Source organism: Plasmodium gallinaceum (genome assembly GCF_900005855.1).
Source record: "Plasmodium gallinaceum strain 8A genome assembly, contig: PGAL8A_v1_60, whole genome shotgun sequence".
Lineage (NCBI taxonomy): Eukaryota > Apicomplexa > Aconoidasida > Haemosporida > Plasmodiidae > Plasmodium > Plasmodium gallinaceum.
Genome location: NW_021628219.1, coordinates 143,393 through 154,303, shown reverse-complemented (window position 1 = coordinate 154,303; position 10,911 = coordinate 143,393). Strand labels below are relative to the sequence as shown.

General features: G+C 17.9%; 3 protein-coding genes and 1 non-coding gene across 4 annotated transcripts in view; 2 read left to right on the top strand and 2 right to left on the bottom strand.

Annotated features, from left to right (window-relative positions):
* The first annotated feature begins 729 nt into the window (after window positions 1–729).
* Window positions 730–859, top strand: PGAL8A_00080200. The gene has a single exon (XR_003699192.1). It is a non-coding gene; the product is annotated as a C/D small nucleolar RNA (small nucleolar RNA).
* A 1,762-nt stretch (window positions 860–2,621) lies between these two features.
* PGAL8A_00080100 (20S proteasome beta subunit, putative) lies at window positions 2,622–3,552 on the top strand (the record flags this gene model as incomplete). The annotated part of the gene is made up of 2 exons (XM_028670466.1): window positions 2,622–2,706; window positions 2,867–3,552. The coding sequence occupies 2 exons, from the start codon at window positions 2,622–2,624 to the stop codon at window positions 3,550–3,552; spliced, it is 771 nt and encodes a 256-aa protein (XP_028525920.1).
* Window positions 3,553–4,058: 506 nt separating this feature from the next.
* Window positions 4,059–5,417, bottom strand: PGAL8A_00080000 (tubulin gamma chain, putative; the record flags this gene model as incomplete). Its single annotated transcript, XM_028670455.1, has 1 exon — window positions 4,059–5,417. The coding sequence occupies one exon, from the start codon at window positions 5,415–5,417 to the stop codon at window positions 4,059–4,061; it is 1,359 nt and encodes a 452-aa protein (XP_028525919.1).
* A 1,661-nt stretch (window positions 5,418–7,078) lies between these two features.
* PGAL8A_00079900 (conserved Plasmodium protein, unknown function) overlaps window positions 7,079–10,911 on the bottom strand; it is a gene marked incomplete at both ends in the record, with an annotated part of 7,155 nt that continues 3,322 nt past the window's right edge. Inside the window, 8 exons of the mRNA XM_028670444.1 lie at window positions 7,079–9,141; window positions 9,537–9,673; window positions 9,826–9,872; window positions 9,962–10,047; window positions 10,227–10,246; window positions 10,376–10,468; window positions 10,625–10,761; window positions 10,871–10,903. Of these exons, the coding sequence (XP_028525918.1) occupies window positions 7,079–9,141; window positions 9,537–9,673; window positions 9,826–9,872; window positions 9,962–10,047; window positions 10,227–10,246; window positions 10,376–10,468; window positions 10,625–10,761; window positions 10,871–10,903 (2,616 nt within the window). The remainder of the gene's footprint in view (window positions 9,142–9,536; window positions 9,674–9,825; window positions 9,873–9,961; window positions 10,048–10,226; window positions 10,247–10,375; window positions 10,469–10,624; window positions 10,762–10,870; window positions 10,904–10,911) is intronic.

Below are 10,911 nucleotides of genomic sequence, written 5' to 3'. Positions count from 1 at the left end.
AAAGGCTTTAAAAAAAAATATTTTTTTTAAACTTCTTTTAATAATAGTTATAAAGCAAATTTTAATTAAATAAAAACTATTTAAAAATATAATTAAAAAGATTTTGGATTATTTAATAACAAATTAAAACAAATAAAATATTTTTATACATGAAATATTTTTTATATTAATTCTATTTTATTTTTCTTCATTTTATTTATATATTTTAATTTTAGTTTTTTTTTTTTTTTTTTTTAAATATAACAAAATAAATAAATAAAAAAAAAAGAATCTATAACATTAATTCTATTTTTTAAAAAATATGTAACAAAAAAAAAATTCATAAAAGTAAACAACATAAATTTAAGAATATATATATATATATATATATATATGCTTTTAATTTTTTTTTTTTTTATATTAATATATTGCATTATTTATTAGAATTTTTATGTGTAAAGAAAATATTTTCATGTTATTATTTAATATACTTTTTAAAAAAAAAAAAATAATAATATTCTCTAAAAGTAGGAATATATTCACTTTTAACACTATTAAAAACATTTTTCTTTTTTTTTTTGCCATATATGCATAAAAATGAGTATCACACATAAATAACTTAGTGCACTTTTTTTTTTTTTTTTTTTTCTTTTTCTTTTTTTTTTTTTTCTTTTTTTTTTTTTTCTTTTTTTTTTATATATGCAAATAAAATATTTTTTTTTTTTTTTATTTATTTTTTTTTTTTTTTTTATTGATCCTTCCATTTTTATGGTTGAACCTCCTATGATGAAAAAAAAAAAAAAACTAAAAAAAATTTTGAGGAAAACTAAAAGGTCAAATTTATATTACCTTGTTATCTTTATAATGACCCTGAGGAGGCAAATTTAAAAATAAAAAATAAAAAAAAAGAAAAGAAAAAAAAAAATATAAAGAAAAACTAATTTTCTTTTCTGTAAATAATATTCATGAAGGTTAATTATGTTTTAATTTTCCTTTTTGTAAGTAGAATTTTAAAATTGAAAAAAAGAATTTAAATATTATTTTTTTTTGAGAAAATGAATATATTTTAAATTAAAAAAAGTATTTTTAAAAAGAAAAAAATACTTTTTAAAAAAAAAAACAAATGTATTTAAAATTGAAGATTTGTTGAAAATGTATCAACATATTTTATGTTTTAAAAAAAAAAAAATACATAAATTTTAAAGAGTATTTTTTATTAGTAAAAGTATATTAAAAGTAGAAGAAGATAAATATATTATGGAAAATATAAAATGCTTTATTATAAAGTATATATAAAATAAGAAAAAAATAAAATAAAATGAAATTGTTTTTTATATTAACATCTTCATTTCGTATTTTCAATAAATTGGAATTTTTTTAATATATAAATATTTTAAAAAAAGATTCTTATTGGTAATACATAAATGTAGGTCTATAAGATGAAATGATATAATTTTTTGTAATTAATAATTTTTAAAAAAGAAAAGAAAAATACACCTATTTTTTCTATATGTATTTTCTATTTATAGAAGTCACGTGAATATATGTTTTTATTTTTTATTTTAAACAATTTTTTATTATATTTATTTTATGTAAACATTCAAATATAATTCACTTATTTGATAAAGTTAATAATTAATAGTAGTAGAATAAAATTTTTTTTTTAAAGAAATATTTTACTTAATTTTACTATTTCTAGAATATTTGTGCTTATTATAAAGAATAAAATCTGTTTAAAATACTAAAATAAAAAAGAAAATATTTGTTTATTCTATATTTTTAAATGTGAATCATAACGTTTAAAAATAACTCTTTTCTCTGAATGTTCATTTAGTTGAAAAAAGATTTATAAAATCTAAACTATTTTTTTTTTTATATTTTAAAAGTGTGTTATTTAAGAGAATTTAAGTTTTCTTCTTTTTTTCTTTTTTGTAATTGTGAAATAGTGTTATTTAATAGATAGTGTTCCTTTAAAATAGCTATAGTCTTTTTGTGGGTTTATTTTATAAAAAGGAACTATATATATAAAACAGGAGTAGTTATTTGATTTTTTCTTTATACGATAAAAGAAATAGCTGACTTAACTCTTAGCAATACTTTAATGTTTTAGAGATATTCAAAAATATATTTTTTTTTTTTTTTTAAATTCTATTATGTAAATATTTATATAAACTTTTTTTTTTTTATTTTTCAAATATTATGATTTTTTTTAGAATTAATGGAAAATATAATTGCTATAATTATATAAATATAAATTTTTAATGAATATTTTGTTTTTACTAGAAGTATAAATTGATTAAAAAAAAAAAAAAAATTATTATATAGTACACATACATTAAAAATTTAACAAAAATTTCAAAATTTGTATTTTATATTTATATAAATATGAAAAATATTACATTTAAAAAAAAAAAAAAAAAAATACATATATATAAGTAAAATAAAATATGATATGATTAAGATAAATAACTTATTTAAATGATGAAATAAAAAATAAGTAAAAATACAACTTTGAGTTTTGAATATTCATGTAATTATATCAGAAATATCTTTTATACATATTTAACCAAAATATCTTGTAAAAAAAAAATAAAAATAAAAATAAAAATAGGATAAAATTAAAAAAAAAAAAAAAAAAAAAAATGACTTTAGGACCAGTAGTAACAGGAACATCAGTAATTGCTTTGAAATATCAAAATGGAATAATGATAGCAGCAGATAGAAAAGGTGAAATAAAAATTCATAAATTTTATATCAATAACAAATATGTTTTATAAAGTCTTAAATATGTATTTTAAATTTTATTATATATATTATTTTTTTTTATGTATTTATTAACATATATAAAAATATATATATAATTTATCTTTATTCTCCCAACTTACAGCAAGTTATGGTAGTTATGCAAAATTTCAGAATGTTGAAAGAATATTCAAAATAAATAATAAAACAGTAATGAGTTTTAGTGGTGAACTAGCTGATGCTCAATATATATATGAATTATTAACTCGTGTTAATGTAAATAATGTTACAGAAAGAAAAAGTAAATATGACATACATAATCCTAAATATTATCATTCATATGTAAGTAGAATATTTTATAATAGAAAAAATAGAATTGACCCATTATTTAATAATATTATTATAGCTGGAATTAATTCTCAAGAATATGATGATAATGATAAAAATATTTTATTATATACAGAAAAAAAAAATGAACAAGAATATAAAATTATTGATAAAAATGATCTCTATATTGGTTTTGTTGATATGCACGGTACTCAATTCTGTGGTGATTATATGACTACAGGATATGCCCGCTATTTTGCTTTAACATTATTAAGAAATCATTATAAAGATAACATGAATGAGCAAGAAGCACGTAATTTATTAAATGAATGTTTAAAAATTTTATATTTTAGAGATGCTACAGCATCAAATAAAATTCAAATTGTTAAAATTACTAGTAAGGGAGTAGAATACGATGATCCATATATTCTTCCATGTGATTTAAATTCAAAAGATTATATATATCCATCTACATTATTACCACCAACCGGTTGTATGTGGTAATTTTTTTTTTTTTTTTTTTTATTTACTGAAAATTTTTTTTAAGAAATCTGTTCAGTAAAAAGAACATAATTTTCTATGAATACTTTAAAAAAAAAAAAGTTTTTTAAAACAAAAAATAAGATGATCTAAGTTATAACTTTTTTTTTTTTTTTTTTTATTTAAAAAAACTAAAACGTTAATATATATATATATATGATTAAAAATATTTAAATATATAAGTATACAAGTATAAATTCATAAATTTTCATCAAAAGAAAAGATAAATAAAATATCAAGTAAAAATAAAAAAAAAAAAACCTAGAACATATGTATATTAAAAATAAATAAATTAAAAAATTGTCTATTTTAGAAAAATTTGAAATTATATTTATGTTGTATATAATTAATATTATGTAAATAATTTCAACACAATTATTCTTTATTCGTGTTGATTAAATAATGTATATGTTATATAAAATTGATATTTATTCCTAAATTTACAAAAACATTCTTTTTGGATGATCTTGTTACAAATAGGTGTGATTAAAGTAATCATCTCTTTCTGCGCTTTTATATTCATCAATAAGATTTTGTGTAATTTCTTTTGACGATTCCATTTCTTCAAAATTACCTTGTCCATCAGCACTTGAAAACATAGGTTCTTTTTTATAATTTTCTAAAAATGCTCTTCTTTTGAATAGCCTATCAAATTGTGTAACGCATCTTTCAAATAAAGTTGAAATCGAAGTATGATTAGCCATCATAAGCCCACATACTTTATGCGTAGAAACAACATGAGGTGATTGCTTTGCTAGAGTAACTTGAATTGATGCAGGATTCCATTTAATAAAATTGACTAATTTTCTATCTCTAATTCTTTGTAGTCCTTTGTGAACTTGCGTTGGGTCTGTTTCTCCTCTAATAATATTTAATATAGAAATATACATACCTCTTCTAACAGGTACAGACACCATAATATTTTTTGTGTGCAATAATCTTTTCATAACATCCAAAACAGTAGTTTTTTGAACATTAGAAATATGTTTTTCAATAGTTATAGGAGTATATGAAGTGACTAAAAAATGACATTTAGGGTTAATAATTAAGGAGGATATTAAACTTATCATATCATTATTCATACTACCTGGATATCTTAAAGTAGTAGTAGAAGCAGACATCACATTAGAAATAATTGTATTTGTTTGTTGGAATGTAGGATTATTTAACTTTAATTTATCAACAAATATTCTATTTAGAGAAGTATTATCAATAACAACAACACTATCAGTACTTAATATAAGTCTTTTTAATGTTAATATGCTATTATATGGTTGAACAACAACATCACTACTTTCATTAGTTAATAATGGAAAAACAGAAAATGTTTGAATCATTTTTTTTGAATAATTATCATTTAGTAATTCTAATAAATAACTCCCCATTCCACTACCAGTACCTCCTGCAATTGAATGAGATAAAATGAATCCTTCTAAATTATCGCTATTATCTACTTCTCTATCAATCATATCTATAATTTCTTCTTCTACTTTATGTCCTTGACTATATCCACATCCCCAATTATTTCCTGCGCCACCTCCTTCTTTTGATATGAACATATTTTCAGGGTTGTATAAATTTCTATATTCACTAGTTTGTATACTATTTATAACACGAGGTTCTAGATCAAATAACAATGCTCTCGGTATGAAATGTTCATCATCAGCTTGATAAAAAAATATATCTTTTCTATCTTCATTTAAAAAATTATTATTTTTTAATATTCCTTCTTGATCTATGTTATGCTCATTACATAACTGTTTCCAAAATTCAACGCCAATTTGGTTTCCACATTGACCACATTGTAAGGTTATAATTTCTCGAGGCATTTCAAATTAAAATATATAAAAAATATATATGTAATTATTATGTACACAAATATAGAAAAAATTATGAACATGAAATATATAAAAGTGTTTTAAATGCCATTAAATTATAGCTAATTTATAAATCATTAAAAAAATTATATGACTATTCATAAAAAAATTATAATTAAAAGTATTTTTTATTAATATACATAAAAAATTGCCATAATTTTCGTTTATCTTATAGCAATAAAAAAAAAAAAAAAAATATACTTGATATTTTCCTTCTTTAACTACTCGAAAAAAAAAAAATTAACTTGATATTATTTATATGAATAAAAATAAAATGATTAAAGTAAAATAGAAAATTGATTTTTATTTATTATTGTTATTCTTATTTTTTTTTTTTTTCCTTTTATATTAAAATTAAATATGTTATTTTAATTAAGATTATCTATATTATTATTTTTTTAAATGTCTAAATTAAATTTATTGGATCAAATGTTTCATAAAATTATTTTGTATTCTTACTGAATTTAATGTATCTTATAAATATCATCTTTCATCTAACAGAATATTTAACAGGAAATATTTTTTTTATTATATTATTTTAATAATGAAGTAGTATTTATTTAAATATATAAACAAGAATATTTTAATATATATTTTTATATATCATATAAACATTTTTTTATATATATATTTTTTTTTCTTTTTTCATTTGTATTCAAATATTTTTGCCCTTTTAAACAAAAAAATTTCATTTTAAAAAATACTAATATTTTCGTTTTTTATTTTATTTAAAAAATAGTTAAAAAATGATTACAATTTTTATTTTTTATTTTTTTTAAATTTGTGAAAGAAAATAAATATTATATTTTTCATTTTTTTTTTTTTTTTTTTTTTTTTTTTTTAATTTGTAAATTTAATGGAATAATGTTTAACACTTTCATTTTATTTTTGTTTTTTTTATTTTCCTTATATTCTACAGATTACACTTATGCTTTTTATTCAAAAATATTTAAAATAATATTTTATTAAATGATATATATAAATAATGGGTTCTTAATTATTTTATTCTTCTTTTTAGTTAATTTTTTTTTTTTTACATAAACAAATTTAAAACAAGTGAGTATTTATTATAAAACATGTAAAAGTAATTTAAAAAACAAAAAATAAATAGGTTCTTGAATAAAATGAACAAATTAAATGTGTACATATATATATATGTATATATATTTATAATTTATGCTTATATATATATATATGTAAGTGTAATGTATAACAATAGACAAAACAAAAACAAGTAAAAACAAACTTTATTTTTTTTCTAACATGTATTATAAATAAATTTACAAAAATAACAAAAACAAGGTGTGTTTGAACTACAAAAAGATGTATTATATACAAATTTCTAGAATTATAATACAAATAACAAATAATAGTAACAAAAAAAAAAAAAAAAAAATTGAGTATATTATAATTCTAAATGTGAAAATTCAAATATTTTTATAAATTTTAATTTTTTCAAAAGCTCATTTTTAGTAATATATTATTTTGTAAAAAATATATATGGAAACTGATATTAAAACAGTAAAAATTGCTGAAAAAAAAAAAAAAAAAAAATTATGATAAAAATATTAAGTATAATAATGTATATATACATGAGTTAAAAATAAAAATATTTATGTAATATACTTATATATATTTTTTTTACCAAATCTATAAGATGAAAGGGAATCTAACCACTTAAAATGATTTCTCAAACATTTGAATCGTCTATCTGATTTCTTCAATTTAAAATCTTTACTAATAATACCACTATTTGTAAGAGAAACTTCAGTTTTTTTAATTTCATAGTTTTTTTCTCTATTTTCCATATGTATATCTATTTTTTCAACTTTAATTTTTTTAAAACTTTTTTTGATAGCATTTTCAGTATATTCTTTTAAACTTATAACTGTTTCTTCTAATTTTGGTAAACTATTAGCTTCAATTTTTTTTTTAAAAAAAGTACCTTTCAAAAATTTTATATCATAAGAAAAGTCAATTTGTGTAGAACTATTTTCTTCATCTAAATTATGCATGTTTACTGTAATTATTGTACGGAAACATCCAGCTAATGGTACGTTACATAATAAAATATTTGATTTTTGAATAGATATAACATTTTTAAAAAAGAAAAAACTTACAGTTTCTTTTACATCAGATCTTCTTGGTAAACCGAAAACTCTTTCACCTTCATCAAACAATAATATATTATATACTAATTCATATGTTAAACTTTTTTGCGTTTCAAAAATTTCATCTAATTTTTCTAAACGATCGTAAGATAAATATTCTGGTTTTTTATCTAAAGCAATTTTCACAAAAGGATTTTCAAGGTTAAAATTCGAAAATATTTTAGAAAAAATATTTTTAAAATTTTTATTGACATATAAGCTATTTATGTAATATTTACAATCTACGTAATTATTTTCTTCTAAAATTTTTTTTTCTTCCATACTAATATTCAATTCTAAATGTTCACTTCTTGTATCTATATGTAAATAGCTTTCTCTATCATTTAATGTAGAAAACAGTTGTTCCTTTTTTATACACTTTATTTTCTCCTTAGATTTATGTTCATCTTCACTTTCTTTTGAATTAGTATCATAATTATCTTCATTTTTATCTTCTCCCATATGAAGTACAATTCCTCTCTTAGGAATTTTCCTTGTATTATTACTCTCTTTAATCATATCAACTATCAAATTGTATGCATGGTTTCTACGTACAAAAGACATAAATATAAATGATTTATATTTTGTAGTTATTTTAAGTGAATTAGGAATAAAATGAAGAACTTTCAATTTTTCTATTGATAAAATATCATCATATTTTATTCTTAATATAGAATTTTTAAAAAAAAGAACATTAAAAAGAGGAATAAAACATATACTATCATGTGTAATAAAAATCTTTCCTTGAATTAAAATTTTTTTTGATAAAGCGCAATTATAATTATTTATTGAGCTTTGCATTATTGCACTTATATCTTTTTTATCAATGTTATAATATATATGATAGTCATCATCAAACGGACAATGGGGATGCGTATAATTTGATTCTTTACTTCTTTCTATACTTTCAATCCTTTTTTTCTGATACGTTTGTTCTGATATTTTTTCCGGAGCTTCATTAACTTCTAACATATATTCACTTCTTTTAATTTTTGATTTTTTTTTCTTTTTTTCATAATACTTTTTTTTTATCATACTTAAAATATCGTCATCTAGATTATCAAAAGAAGATATATCATCAGATAATTCCGTACTTTCATCATCTTCTTTCACATATTCTTGTAATTCTAAAACACTTTTTTTATTAACCTTGCAATCAGAAACAGTCATATTTCTATCTATTTCTAACCTTTTTTCTAATTTTGATGAAATTTTAGAAAAATTTTCTTCGCTTAATAACTCGGAACCATAAAAGGTATCTGATAGATTATCACGCATGCTTTTACGAGCTCTTTTCATGTGTTTTTTTATATTCATATATTTATCATCATTTAAGTTATCTTCTATATTTGATTCATTTGTAAGAGATGCAATGCTGTTTCTTTTTATTACATGTAAATCGTGGTTATTTTCTCCAAATGTATGCTTATTCTCTAAAATATTTGCGGAAACAATATTTGTGTCAACATTGCTTTTTAAAAAACTCATTTTATTTAAAATGTTGTTATTTTTGAAAATGCAATTCCCTATGATAAAAAGTTATATTATTTTTTTTATAATTATAAAATAAGTATGTTCATTACACAAATAAAAAAAAAAAACAAATCTACTGAAACATTTTATATGATAAAATTTTCTTTATGTAATAATTTCTATTTGTGTAACTAATTTCATTTTCGTATATAAAAATTATCTACACATTTTTTATTATCTATATATATCCATCTTTTAAATTTTTTCATAATGCATGTATATTTATATATATTTAATATTTAATGGTTTACATATATTTTCTATCGATATACGCAGTGGTTAGTAAGATTATTATTTATGTAACTGATAATTTATATAAACACTTTAGTTAGTAATTATTTAATTATTTTTTTTCTGTTATATATAAAAATTTTATTTTATTTCTTACTTTTTAATTGTATTTCAAAAGATTCTTTTATTTCATTTTCAATATATTGGAAACTATATTTTGAATAAATTTTGCTTATTTCAAATATAAGTTTTTGGTTTAAACCCTTTTCATTGTGATTTTTTTCAATTAGATCGCTGAAAAAAAAAAAGAAATTTATAGATAATTCTTTATAGAAAAAAAAAAAAAATAAATTTGATTTAATTCGCGCTTCAATTTTCTTTCTTTTTTATCATGATTCCTTTTCACTTTAATTTTTGTACGTTTTTTTGTAAATTTATAAAATTACTTAAAAAAATTATTATAAGGTAATAGAAGAATATCTTTTATATTAAACTTCAATTTAAAAAAAAAAAAAAAAAAAAAAAAAAAAACTAAAATGTAATTAAGAAATGAACAAATCATAAAAATGTGTATATTATTACTTCTAGATTTTTATTAGTATTATATATAGAATGGAATAGTACTTTTGTTCTTATTTTTATGTGATCTCTCCATTTATATAAAATAACTATTTTTATATAAAAATTAAAAAAAATAAAAAAAAAATATTTGTTATAAATGTAATATATTTGTTAAACTAATATATATATATATATGTAGATCTTAATATTTATCAATGTATTTTCCTATTTATTATGTAGTATTTTAGTATATATATATAAAATGTTATTTTTTTATTTTAAATACTTGGTTTATTAGATAGGTTTCTGTAGAAAAAAAAAAAAAAAAAAAGAAAAAATAACATATAAAATTATTTAAGATATATATATTTATGATGTGTATGGAAACAAAATGGAAATTTAATTCATTTTATAAAGCTCCTTTTATTTTCTTACCTACTAATATTTTTTGTTTTGATATTATTAAAAATACAGAAATAATTAATTAAATTATTTTTATTTAAACCTAAAAATTTTGATAAATATGATCTAAAAAAAAAAAAAAAAATGTAAATTATGATTTTCTTTCTATATTATCTTAGAAACTAAATTTTCCAGGTAGAACAAATAATTTTCATTTTTTAATCTTAATTTTATGTTTTTTTTTTTTTTTATATTTTTTCCTTATTTCATTTTTATTATTACATAAAAAAAAAGAAGAAATTATTTTTACATAAGAATTTATATAAAATTTTTAAGTCGTCATTATAATTTTTTATAATATTGATTATATTTTTAATCTGAAACTTGAATAGCAAATACATTTCAATCAGAAAGTATCTCTACAAAAAAGAAAAAAAAAAAAAAAAAAAAAAAAAACATTGAAATTATCTCATTTTCTTTTATTTTTTGTTTTAAAAAAAATGTCAATTCATAAGTATATATTTTAACTCTTTTATCATCATCTTTTGATAGTCTATAATCCTGTGTAA